This window comes from Salvelinus fontinalis, chromosome 14 (assembly GCF_029448725.1).
Source record: "Salvelinus fontinalis isolate EN_2023a chromosome 14, ASM2944872v1, whole genome shotgun sequence".
Classification (NCBI taxonomy): Eukaryota; Metazoa; Chordata; class Actinopteri; order Salmoniformes; family Salmonidae; genus Salvelinus; species Salvelinus fontinalis.
The window spans coordinates 8,872,494-8,886,651 of NC_074678.1; the positions used below are offsets into that span (position 1 = coordinate 8,872,494).

A 14,158-nucleotide genomic window follows, 5' to 3' on the forward strand; every position below is an offset into this window, starting at 1 on the left:
ACAGGTGTAGGTAGACCTTACAGTGAAATGCCGAATACAACAGGTGTAGGTAGACCTTACAGTGAAATGCTGAATACAACAGGTGTAGTAGACCTTACAGTGAAATGCTGAATACAACAGGTGTAGTAGACCTTACAGTGAAATGCCGAATACAACAGGTGTAGTAGACCTTACAGTGAAATGCCGAATACAACAGGTGTAGTAGACCTTACAGGGAAATGCCGAATACAACAGGTGTAGTAGACCTTATAGCGAAATGCCGAATACAACAGGTGTAGTAGACCTTACAGGGAAATGCCGAATACAACAGGTGTAGTAGACCTTACAGTGAAATGCTGAATACAACAGGTGTAGGTAGACCTTACAGGGAAATGCTGAATACAACAGGTGTAGTAGACCTTACAGTGAAATGCTGAATACAACAGGTGTAGTAGACCTTACAGTGAACTGCTGAATACAACAGGTGTAGTAGACCTTACAGTGAACTGCTGAATACAACAGGTGTAGTAGACCTTACAGTGAAATGCTGAATACAACAGGTGTAGGTAGACCTTACAGTGAAATGCTGAATACAACAGGTGTAGTAGACCTTACAGTGAAATGCTGAATACAACAGGTGTAGTAGACCTGACAGTGAAATGCTGAATACAACAGGTGTAGTAGACCTCACAGTGAAATGCTGAATACAACAGGTGTAGTAGACCTCACAGTGAAATGCTGAATACAACAGGTGTAGTAGACCTCACAGTGAAATGCTGAATACAACAGGTGTAGTAGACCTTACAGTGAAATGCTGAATACAACAGGTGTAGTAGACCTTACAGTGAACTGCTGAATACAACAGGTGTAGGTAGACCTTACAGTGAAATGCTGAATACAACAGGTGTAGGTAGACCTCACAGTGAAATGCTGAATACAACAGGTGTAGTAGACCTCACAGTGAAATGCTGAATACAACAGGTGTAGTAGACCTTACAGTGAAATGCTGAATACAACAGGTGTAGGTAGACCTTGTGAAACAACAGGTGTAGGTAGACCAGTGAAATGCTTACTTACTAACCAATAGTGCAAAAAAGGTATTAGGTGAACAATAGGTAAGTAAAGAAATAAAAACAACAGTAAAAAGACAGTGAAAAATAAAAGCGAGACTATATACAATAGAGAGGCTATATACAGTAGAGAGGCTATATACAGTAGAGAGGCTATATACAGTAGAGAGGCTATATACAGTAGTGAGGCTATATACAGTAGAGAGGCTATATACATTAGAGAGGCTATATACAGTAGAGAAGCTATATACAGTAGAGAGGCTATATACAGTAGAGAGGCTATATACAATAGTGAGGCTATATACAGTAGAGGCTATATACAGTAGAGAGGCTATATACAGTAGTGAGGCTATATACAGTAGAGGCTATATACAGTAGTGAGGCTATATACAGTAGAGAGGCTATATAAAGTAGCGAGGCTATATACAGTAGAGAGGCTACATACAGTATTGAGGCTATATACAGTAGAGAGGCTATATACAGTAGAGAGGCTATATACAGTAGAGAGGCTATATAAAGTAGCGAGGCTATATACAGTAGAGAGGCTATATACAGTATTGAGGCTATATACAGTAGAGAGGCTATATACAGTAGAGAGGCTATATACAGTAGTGAGGCTATATACATTAGAGAGGCTATATACAGTAGAGAGGCTATATACAGTAGAGAGGCTATATACAGTAGAGAGGCTATATACAGCAGAAAGGCTATATACAGTAGAGAGGCTATATACAGTAGAGAGGCTATATACAGTAGAGAGGCTATATACAGTAGCGAGGCTATATACAGTAGCGAGGCTATATACAGTAGAGAGGCTATATACAGTAGAGAGGCTATATACAGTAGAGAGGCTATATACAGTAGAGAAGCTATATACAGTAGAGAGGCTATATACAGTAGAGAGGCTATATAAAGTAGCGAGGCTATATACAGTAGAGAGGCTACATACAGTAGTGAGGCTATATACAGTAGAGAGGCTATATACAGTAGTGAGGCTATATACATTAGAGAGGCTATATACAGTAGAGAGGCTATATACAGTAGAGAGGCTATATACAGTAGAGAGGCTATATACAGTAGTGAGGCTATATACATTAGAGAGGCTATATACAGTAGAGAGGCTATATACAGTAGTGAGGCTATATACATTAGAGAGGCTATATACAGTAGTGAGGCTATATACATTAGAGAGGCTATATACAGTAGAGAGGCTATATACAGTAGAGAGGCTATATACAGTAGAGAGGCTATATACAGTAGAGAGGCTATATACAGTAGAGAGGCTATATACATTAGAGAGGCTATATACAGTAGAGAGGCTATATACAGTAGTGAGGCTATATACAGTAGAGAGGCTATATACAGTAGTGAGGCTATATACATTAGAGAGGCTATATACAGTAGAGAGGCTATATACAGTAGAGAGGCTATATACAGTAGAGAGGCTATATAAAGTAGCGAGGCTATATACAGTAGAGAGGCTACATACAGTAGAGAGGCTATATACAGTAGAGAGGCTATATACAGTAGAGAGGCTATATACAGTAGAGAGGCTATATACAGTAGAGAGGCTACATACAGTAGAGAGGCTATATACAGTAGAGAGGCTATATACAGTAGAGAGGCTATATACAGTAGAGAGGCTATATACAGCAGAAAGGCTATATACAGTAGAGAGGCTATATACAGTAGAGAGGCTATATACAGTAGAGAGGCTATATACAGTAGAGAGGCTATATACAGTAGAGAGGCTATATACAGTAGAGAAGCTATATACAGTAGAGAGGCTATATACAGTAGAGAGGCTATATAAAGTAGCGAGGCTATATACAGTAGAGAGGCTACATACAGTAGTGAGGCTATATACAGTAGAGAGGCTATATACAGTAGTGAGGCTATATACATTAGAGAGGCTATATACAGTAGAGAGGCTATATACAGTAGAGAGGCTATATACAGTAGAGAGGCTATATACAGTAGAGAGGCTATATACAGTAGAGAGGCTATATTCAGTAGAGAGGCTATATACAGTAGAGAGGCTATATACAGTAGTGAGGCTATAACAGTAGAGAGGCTATATACAGTAGAGAGGCTATATTCAGTAGAGAGGCTATATACAGTAGAGAGGCTATATAAAGTAGCGAGGCTATATACAGTAGAGAGGCTACATACAGTAGAGAGGCTATATACAATAGAGAGGCTACATACAGTAGAGGCTATATACAGTAGTGAGGCTATAACACTAACGAGGCTATATACAGTAGCGAGGCTATAAAAGTAGCGAGGCTACATACAGACTCCGGTTAGTCAGGCTGATTGAGGTAGTATGTACATGTAGATATGGTCTATGGTGCAAGTGACTATCCCCCTGGCATGATATAGCCGTACCCATATGGTATATAGCCCATACATTCAATTGATTGAACGGGCAACTGCAAAAGTTTCAAACAAGGTTTATGTATACCAAAATATCAAAGAAGTCATCAAAAGAATATATTCAGCGCTGAACTACAAAACTTAAATATCCTGGGGTGTATTCATTTAACGGAAACCATTTAAGAAACAAATAATCAAACCGGTGAAAACGCAATGAAACTGGACGGTAACCTACCTGAATTTATCCAATAGAAACTCGTTTGCATTTTTTTTTCTCCCATTTGGAGTAAATGGTATTACAACAGAATCAGTGTAATGATCACACCCTTGGTGTTACGTTATGAAGAACGAAAAGAGGAGAGGAAACTCTCTATCGAAAAGGGAAAACAGAGCATTCATTCACGATGGGAACATTCAGACGGACAATACCGTATATCAATGTTGCGTACAACACACTGTTTCCGGAAAAAACGTGAACATAGACACAAAATAACCAGGCTAGAATCTAGACAGTCATTTCAAACATCGGCTAATAATGCTGATCTATCGAATACAGAAATGTAAGAGTCGTCAGCTTTTCAAACATCTAAAAAGAATAAGAGTATGAAGTGTCGTGAGGATGAATGACAAGATGCACTATGGGAAAATTGAGCTAACCAACAACGAATGCAGTTTCAGGGGGATACCGTTTTGCAGTTTAGCATGTAATTCTATGCAAAAAATAATAATAATGATAAAAATATTAGCCCCTCACCAACAGGCCCCAACCCCTAGCCTGGTCCCCCCACCAACAGGCCCCGACCCCTAGTCTGGTCCCCCCACCAACAGGCCCCGACCCCTAGCCTGGTCCCCCGACCCCTAGCCTGGTCCCCCCACCAACAGGCCCCGACCCCTAGCCTGGTCCCCCGACCCCTAGCCTGGTCCCCCCACCAACAGGCCCCGACCCCTAGCCTGGTCCCCCAACCCCTAGCCTGGTCCCCCGACCCCTAGCCTGGTCCCCACACAAACAGCCCCCAACCCCTAGCCTGGTCCCCCAACCCCTAGCCTGGTCCCCCAACCCCTAGCCTGGTCCCCCCACCAACAGGCCCCGACCCCTAGCCTGGTCCCCCCACCAACAGGCCCCGACCCCTAGCCTGGTCCCCCCCACCAACAGCCCCCAACCCCTAGCCTGGTCCCCCCACCAACAGGCCCCAACCCCTAGCCTGGTCCCCCCCACCAACAGGCCCCGACCCCTAGCCTGGTCCCCCCCACCAACAGTCCCCAACCCCTAGCCTGGTCCCCCCCCACCAACAGCCCCCAGCCCCTAGCCTGGTCCCCCAACCCCTAGCCTGGTCCCCCAACCCCTAGCCTGGTCCCCTCACCAACAGGCCCCAACCTCTAGCCTGGTCCCCTCAACCAACAGGCCCCCACCCCTAGCCTGGTCCCCTCACCAACAGGCCCCAACCCCTAGCCTGGTCCCCCGCCCCCACCAACAGCCCCCAACCCCTAGCCTGGTCACCCCCACCAACAGCCCCCAACCCCTAGCCTGGACCCCCCCCCCCCACACCAACAGCCCCCAACCCCTAGCCTGGTCCCCCCACCAACAGCCCCCAACCCCTAGCCTGGTCCCCCCCACCAACAGCCCCCAACCCCTAGCCTGGTCCCCCCACCAACAGCCCCCAACCCCTAGCCTGGTCCCCCCCACCAACAGGCCCCCAACCCCTAGCCTGGTCCCCCCCACCAACAGGCCCCCAACCCCTAGCCTGGTCCCCCCCACCAACAGCCCCCAACCCCTAGCCTGGTCCCCCCACCAACAGGCCCCCAACCCCTAGCCTGGTCCCCCCACCAACAGTCCCCCAACCCCTAGCCTGGTCCCCCCACCAACAGGCCCCAACCCCTAGCCTGGTACCCTCCACCAACAGGCCCCCAACCCCTAGCCTGGTCCCCTAACCCCTAGCCTGGTCCCCTCCACCAACAGTCCCCCAACCCTTAGCCTGGTCCCCCAACCCCTAGCCTGGTCCCCCCCACCAACAGCCCCCAACCCCTAGCCTGGTCCCCCAACCCCTAGCCTGGCCCCCCCACCAACAGGCCCCAACCCCTAGCCTGGTCCCCCACCAACAGCCCCCAACCTCTAGCCTGGTCCCCCCACCAACAGGCCCCAACCCCTAGCCTGGTCCCCCGCCAACAGCCCCAACCCCTAGCCTGGTCCCCCACCAACAGCCCCAACCCCTAGCCTGGTCCCCCCACCAACAGGCCCCAACCCCTAGCCTGGTCCCCCGCCAACAGCCCCCAACCCCTAGCCTGGTCCCCCCACCAACAGGCCCCCAACCCCTAGCCTGGTCCCCCCACCAACAGCCCCAACCCCTAGCCTGGTCCCCCACCAACAGCCCCAACCCCTAGCCTGATCGCCCCACCAACAGGCCCCCAACCCCTAGCCTGGTCGCCCCACCAACAGGCCCCAACCTGGTCCCCACACCAACAGCCCCAACCCCTAGCCTGGTGTCCCCCACCAACAGGCCCCAACCCCTAGCCTGGTCCCCCCACCCCTAGCCTGGTCCCCCCCCACCAACAGGCCCCCAACCCCTAGCCTGGTCCCCCAACCCCTAGCCTGGTCACCCCCCCCCCCCCCACCAACAGGCCCCCAACCCCTAGCCTGGTCCCTCCCCACCAACAGGCCCCCAACCCCTAGCCTGGTCCCCCAACTCCTAGCCTGGTCCCCTCCACCAACAGGCCCCCAACCCCTAGTCTGGTCCCCCCCACCAACAGGCCCCCAACCCCTAGCCTGGTCCCCCAACCCCTAGCCTGGTCCCCCACCAAAAGCCCCCAACCCCTAGCCTGGTCCCCCCCACCAACAGGCCCCCAACTCCTAGCCTGGTCCCCCCACCAACAGGCCCCCAACCCCTAGCCTGGTCCCCCCCACCAACAGGCCCCCAACCCCTAGCCGGGTCCCCCCACCAACAGGCCCCAACCCCTAGCCTGGCCCCCCCACCAACAGGCCCCAACCCCTAGCCTGCCCCCCCCCACCAACAGGCCCCAACCCCTAGCCTGGTCCCCCACCAACAGGCCCCAACCCCTAGCCTGGTCCCCCCCACCAACAGGCCCCAACCTCTAGCCTGGTCCCCCCCACCAACAGTCCCCAACCCCTAGCCTGGTCTCCCAACTCCTAGCCTGGTCCCCTAGCCTGGTCCCCCAACTCCTAGCCTGATCCCCTAGCCTGGTCCCCCAACTCCTAGCCTGGTCCCCCCCCCCCACCAACAGGCCTCATCCGCTAGCCTGGTCCCCCAACTCCTAGCCTGGTCCCCCCCCACCAACAGGCCTCATCCCCTAGCCTGGTCCCCCAACTCCTAGCCTGGACCCCCCCCCCCACCAACAGGTCCCATCCCCTGGCCTGGTCCCAGATCAGTTGAAGCTCTTGCCAACTCCATAGAGCCCCACAGTGGAGGTGTCATAATACCCATAAAACCTCAAACAGGGAAATGGTTCCAATCGTTTTTCCCCATAAGGAATTTCAGAAACATTTCAAGTGTACATGGTTATCAAAACATCACTCCAGGATAAGCCTACGAAACAAAGCCCTGTGTTTTGTGTAAACTTACCCTGGCGTGACATCTCTCTCAGACAAGGTGACTTTTATCAATATATTTGGCTCTGTTTAATCTCAGATGTAAAAAAAATGCTAATTAGCATTAAAATAGACATCATGCAAGACTACAAATCCCAGCATGCTCCTGCACGTCATCTCTAGCTGACACCTTTGCTAACAGGTATTGTATCAATTTAAAACTTGAACAAGACAGGTTCACAGAATTGTCAACTTAATGAAATATATCCTATGTATTCATTACTAAATTTAGCTAACATTAGATATTTAACCCAGAGATTCTTGCCTTTGCCTCGATTCGGCAGTCTCGTCCAGATCATCATGGTATTTGTAGTTCTTTATGATATAGTTCTTTATGATAGCCACATTAGCAGCTAATTAACGTTTCATGTTATTTTTTATATATTTTTTACCTTAATTTAACTAGGCAAGTCAGTTAAAGAACAAATTCTTATTTACAATGACGACCTATTTTTGGGGGGTAAATAAAGCGAATATATTTTTTAAAGTCACCTTGTCCTAGAGAGATTTACACGAATGGAGTTTAGTGTCTGTAGAGGGAGCAAGAAAAAACCATGCAGCAAAGCAGACAATTATTACAAACTCAGCTCATAATCAGATAATAAAAAAGACTCTTCCAACATGAGTAGGGTGCAACGATGAGCATTAAAAGTCAAAGGACAAAAGTGATAGCTACTGAAACAGTTAAGGGCTAAAAGCAGTCGCAGGGATGGATAAACCAGGTAGTTTATACTGTTGATGAAACTGGAGAGGGAGATGAAATGGTTTTAAATCCTGTTGGAGTTTATTTCAGCCAGTAGCAGCAGAGTGTTGAACGGTCTTGCAGCGGGCTGTGGGGACAGACGGGGAGATGTAGGTATTTGAGCATTGCCTGTAAGAGGAATGAGAAAACGTGAGGAGTTTAGAGAGTTAGTTTGGGGCTTTGTAAATAAGTCGAGACGTTAAAGGTTCAGGCTGCTACAGTCTTTATAGAAGTTTTAGTCTAGAGCGCCTGGTTAAAATGTGTTTAGCATCTTGAATCTACATATTATCTTCGACATTATAAATAATTGTATCTTATCCTAATTTCCATTTGGTGTACAGAACATGTTACTATACTGAACAAAAATATAATCACAATATTTTACAGAGTTACAGTTCATATAAGGAAATTATTAAATTGAAATAAATGCATGGGGCACTAATCTATGGATTTCACATAACTGGGAATACAGATATGCATCTGTTGGTAACAGATACCTTTAAAAAAAAAATTGCATGACAATGGGCCTCAGGATCTCGTCACGGTATCTAAAATGCAATTGTGTTCGTTGTTTGTAGCTTAGGCCTACCCATACCATAACCCCACCGCCACCATGGGGCACTCTGTTCACAACGTTGACATCCGAAAACCACTCGCCCCACACAACGCTAATTCACGTGGTCTGCGTTTGTGAGGACGGTTGGACGTACTGCCAAATTCTCTAAAACCACATTATGGTAGAGAAATGAACATTCAACAGCTCAGGTGGACATTCCTGCAGTCAGCATACCAATTGCACACTCCCTCAACTTGAGACACCTGTGGCATTGTGTTGTGTGACAACTGAACATTTACTGTATCCAGCACAATGTTTAAAAAAAACAATGGTACCTTTATTTAATTAGGCAAGTCAGTTAAGAACAAATTTTTATTTATTTTATTTAGTTAAGTCGGTTAAGAACAAATTCTTATTTTCAATGACGGCCTAGGAACAGTGGGTCAACTGCCTTGTTCAGGGGCAGAACGACAGATTTACCTTGTCAGCTCAGGGATTCGATCTTGCAACCTTTCGTTTACAAGTCCAACGCTCTAACCACTAGGCTACCCTGCCGCCCAGCACAAGGTTCACCTGTGTAATGATCATGACGTTTAATCGGCTTCTTCATATGCGACACCTGTAATTTGGGTGGATTATCTTGGCAAAGGAGAAATGCTCACTAACAGAGATGTAAACAAATGTCAAACATTTTAGAGAAATAAGGTTTTTGTACATATGGAACATTTCTGGGATCGTTTATTTCAGATTATGAAACATGAGATCAACACTTTACATGTTGTGTTTATATTTTTGTTCATTGTATAAGGGTCAAAGGTTGTACAATCCAGGTGTGGAAAGCTTTTAGAGACTTACCCAGAAAGACTCACAACTGTATTCGCTGCCAAAGGCGCTTCTACAAAGTAGTGACTCGGGGGTTTGAATACCTATGTAAATCTGATATTTCATTTTTTCAATAAATGTGCAACAAAAAAATCTAAATAAACATGTTTTCACTTTGTTATTATGGGGTATTGTGTGTAGATGGGTCAGATTTTGTATTTATTTAATCCATGTTGAATTAAGGCTGTAACAAATGTGGAATAAACCAACAGTATGAATAATATCTGACGGCTCTGTAATCTGATCCGATCTGATGTTCAAAAGACAGATGTAAGAAATGATAGCGGATACATTTCGAGAAAATAAATGAATAACAAAACAACCAAAGAATCACAAAATAGCAAAGCTGGGTCGGCGCTCGCAAAATGGCGTCAACACCGGCGGTGTTCAACACGGCGATCTCTTACTCTTATTCTTGTACCATCTAAACCACTGCAAAATATATTTTTCCATAAACAAAAATTAAGAACGGGAAGCATAGAAAAAACACACATAGAACAGATCTACCGTTTCTTAGACTTGCTTTCAATGGGAATGGCTGATCTATTGCTCTATGAGAAATGTATGATGATAAGGGTAATGTATTTATTATGTTGAGTATGTCTTGTACGGTGTTTAGTTTGTATACAGTAGTACTGTGTGTCTAAGACAGTTACATTTCATCAATATAACTCACATTTCATTTTTTCTCAACTTTTTTTTTTACCCTCCTTTTTTCCTGGTGTCCAATTGGTAGTTACAGTCTTGTCTCATCGCTGCAACTCCCGTACGGACTCGGGAGAGGCGAAGGTCGAGAGCCGTGCGTCCTCCGAAACACAACCCAACCAAGCCGCACTGCTTCTTGACACAATGCCCGCTTAACCCGGAAGTCAGACGCACCAATGTGTAGGAGGAAACACCGTACACCTGGCGACCCTGTCAGCGTGCACTGCCCCCGGCCTGCCACAGGAGTTACTAGTGCGCGATGGGACAAACCCTCCCCTAACCCGGATGACGCTGGGCCAAGTGTGCACCGCCCCATGGGTCTCCCGGTCGCAGACAGCTGCGACACAGCCTGAACTCACACCCAGAATCTCTAGTGGCACAGCTAACACTGTGATGCTGTGCCTTAGACCACTGAGACAGAGACTGGACTCACACCCAGAATCTCTAGTGGCACAGCTAGCACTGTGATGCTGTGCCTTAGACCACTGAGACAGAGACTGGACTCACACCCAGAATCTCTAGTGGCACAGCTAGCACTGTGATGCAGTGCCTTAGACCACTGAGACAGAGACTGGACTCACACCCAGCTTCTCTAGTGGCACAGCTAGCACTGTGATGCAGTGCCTTAGACCACTGCGCCACTCATTTCTATGTGCATTTGGTCGGGTCGCCCAAAAAGTGACATAAAGCAGCTTTAATTAAAATTCAATATTCTATTTCTATTTTATTTTTAATAATGGACCGAGTATATTAAGTAAACTAATACACTTTGTATATTTTCTATGCGGTTGGTAAAAAAAAAAAAAAAACTTTTCCAATCGAGTTATGTTGGACACATAATTCTAAATGTATTTTGGGGCTCCCGAGTGGCGCAGTGGTCTAAGGCTGTACAACTCAGTGCAAGAGGTATCACTATAGTACCTGGTTTGAATCGTGATTGGGATGTCCATCGGGCGGTGCACATTTGGCCCAGCGTCTTCGGGGCTGGAGTAGGCCGTCATTGTAAATAAGAATTTGTTCTTAACTGACTTGCCTTGTTAAATATATATATATATTTTTTTAATAACACGCATGCAATACTGTCAACAAACCAGCAGGGGGTAGCAGTAACATATATATAAAGGATACTTGGCTACTGGGCATGTGAGAAATTAATAGGAGAGGCAGGTGAGTATGATTCCCTTGAGTTTAATTAAGATTGTTGTACAAGTCTTTAAAAATGATTCTTATAATCTAAATAGCTTTTCTAAAAAAAAATTTAAAAAACGACGATACTTATTTCAGAGGACTCCACAAATCCCCAGAGAGTTGCCAAGAATACAGCCTAATGCATATGGTAAGATGAGTTCGTACAGAAACGTGTTTTGAAGAGTCAGGAAGACGAACATTGCAGTGGCCGACACTAGCCACCTTTTTCAACATCTAATTGTAACATATAGGACAAGAGGAGGAGGGTTTTTCAGCCAAAAAAAGCACACAAAGTCATTTCGCTGAACGGCCCATCTTCGGTGGTTGAGTTGCCTCATGATGCGCTGGGGAAAAAAGGAGAAGAGAGATTTCTATTACAGACAAGAAAGACCTGTTGCTTTCATCAGCCTGTTGTGTTGACTATGTACACAGTTTAATGTACAGAACCGCTTCCTCTGCGGTATGCTTAGTTTGAAACCATGACAACAGAAGCTATAAGCAACTTGCTCGCATGATATGTGAACCGAGACTACTTGCGTGATATAGACCGTTTCATGAGGGGAAAATGACTGTAGATTTACCTTCTTTGGGGAGGGGCTGGATGGGTCTTATAGGTGGACGGAGTTTGCTGAGCAGCTCCGAGCTGTCTCTGTAATCTTTAGGCTTAGTGGGCGTGGCGTCCGCCTGGCCTGGGCGGGACTTCATTGGCAGATGTGGCCTATTGCCGGTTTGTCCCATGCCCCCCTCGGAGCGCGAGGGCTTCACAGGGGTCTTGGTGTAGGTCTGGGGGAGGAGCGAGGCCGAGGCCGAGGCAGGGGTGGCGGAAGACGGGGGTTTGGTCTCAGAACAGGTGTAAGAGCGGTTACGCGGGGTGGGGAGCGGGGGCCGGTCAGGATCCTGGTCAGACGGTTTGGTGAAGGAGAAGATAGGGTCTGGAGGGCTCAGGTGGTCCTTGGAGCGTTGAGGGTCTGGTTGGTCTTTAGCTCCTCGTGGTTCTCCTCCTTTCCCCATGGAGCCGTACAGAGGGTTGTCAATCATCTCCGCTGGCTTCCCCCCCTCACTACTAGAAGACAGCACACACAGGTAGACAGACAGACAGACAGACAGACAGACAGACAGACAGACAGACAGACAGACAGCAAACACAGGCAGGCAGGCAGACAGCACAAACAGACAGACAGCACACACAGGCAGACAGACAGACAGACAGCAAACACAGGCAGGCAGACAGACAGACAGACAGCAAACACAGGCAGGCAGGCAGGCAGGCAGGCAGGCAGGCAGGCAGACAGCACAGCACAGCACAGACAGACAGACAGACAGACAGACAGACAGACAGACAGACAGCACACACAGGCAGACAGACAGACAGACAGCAAACACAGGCAGACAGACAACACAGACAGGTCATTCAGAGTACAGCTTCAGACTCACATTGGAGTATCTATTCACTCTCAGTACATTGTCTGCTCTGTGAGTAAACTGCAGCAGTATCGTTCAGTCCCATTTATTTTCCACTTCAAGTAGGCCTAAAATCACGGAACTCTCCATACTAGATGTCAACGTCACCTCACCTAAATCCCCTTCACACTGAACAATTTAACCATTTCAATTCCACTTTCTTTAATATCCATATTGCTCATTATTAATTTGTGCCATACTATTGAACCATGCCAGTTAGTCACCAAATGGAGAAAAACCCTCCTTTAACCTGGAGTATGGAGTCTACCTAAATTATGGTGTATGTTGTGTTTTTATATTGTTTACTTTTTTTGTCTGGAGACACCAGGAGTTCTGAAAAGGAGGAGTTTCTCTTCTCTCCGAGCTAAACTAGTCAAAGACAAAACGTACACGTTATCCGTTGCTTTTCCTGTGGGGCTTCGCCCAGCGCCGTGGTCGTAGACAGTCTTCTTGGAAAAGACGTTTCCATGGGTCTGGTCCTTGCCCCCGTGCCCACCGACACCACCCCCACCTCCGGAGCCTGATCTGGGGGACATGCTGTAGCTCCAGCCCCTGTCTTTCGCACCTCCAGCCTTGTAGCCCACCTCCATGTAACTGGGGTTGGTGATGTCACCGGGAAGAGCGAACCTATTGAACAGGACACGTAAGCAGACCATCGTCTCACTATTAACAGGTGAATGGAAAGAGTAAAGGCTCGTGCACACTTATAAGTTTACCAACATAAATATATATATTTGTTTTACTTGGTAAACCACCAAAGTCAGTTTTTCATTTGTTTTAAAGGAACTGGGATCACATGTCAGCGATGGTTGAATGTTACAAAGTAGCCATGAGTGAAGAGGGAGGTTCTCACTTGTTGATAAGATCAAGTCCTTTTCCTTTAGAGGCACCAGAATCATCCCTTTCCACTTTGATGAAATCTGCAGACAAAAAAAAATAGAAACATTTTACAGGCACAGTATGTCATTGGCTGTCAGCCTCACAGTATTACTTCATTGGTTGTCAGCCTCACTGTATTACTTCATTGGCTGTCAGTCTCACAGTATAACTTCATTGGCTGTCAGCCTCACTGTATTACTTCATTGGCTGTCAGCCTCACAGTATAATTTCATTGGCTGTCAGCCTCACAGTATAACTCCATTGGCTGTCAGCCTCACTGTATTACTTCATTGGCTGTCAGCCTCACTGTATAACTTCATTGGCTGTCAGTCTCACAGTATAACTTCATTGGCTGTCAGCCTCACTGTATAACTTCATTGGCTGTCAGCCTCACTGTATTACTTCATTGGCTGTCAGCCTCACTGTATTACTTCATTGGCTGTCAGCCTCACAGTATAACTTCATTGGCTGTCAGCCTCACTGTATTACTTCATTGGCTGTCAGCCTCACAGTATTACTTCATTGGCTGTCAGCCTCACTGTATTACTTCATTGGCTGTCAGCCTCACAGTATAACTTCATTGGCTGTCAGTCTCACAGTATTACTTCATTGGCTGTCAGCCTCACTGTATTACTTCATTGGTTGTCAGCCTCACCGTATAACTTCATTGGTTGTCAGCCTCACTGTTATAATTTCATTGGTTGTCAGCCTCACTGTAT

General features: G+C 46.8%; 1 protein-coding gene across 2 annotated transcripts in view; it reads right to left on the minus strand.

Moving 5' to 3' along the window:
* Positions 1-11,083: 11,083 nt before the first annotated feature.
* Positions 11,084-14,158, minus strand: part of LOC129869460 (phosphatidylinositol 3,4,5-trisphosphate 5-phosphatase 1-like) — a 39,598-nt gene continuing 36,523 nt past the window's right edge. Inside the window, exons 24-27 of one of the 2 annotated variants that reach the window (XM_055943903.1) lie at positions 13,414-13,480; positions 12,951-13,187; positions 11,681-12,159; positions 11,084-11,443 (exon numbers count right to left, since the gene is read on the minus strand). In XM_055943903.1, coding sequence (XP_055799878.1) covers positions 11,394-11,443; positions 11,681-12,159; positions 12,951-13,187; positions 13,414-13,480 — 833 coding nt within the window. In that variant the 3' untranslated portion in view covers positions 11,084-11,393. Of the gene's footprint in view, positions 11,444-11,680; positions 12,163-12,950; positions 13,188-13,413; positions 13,481-14,158 lie in introns of both variants that reach the window. The other variant, XM_055943902.1, reaches the window with a different exon arrangement.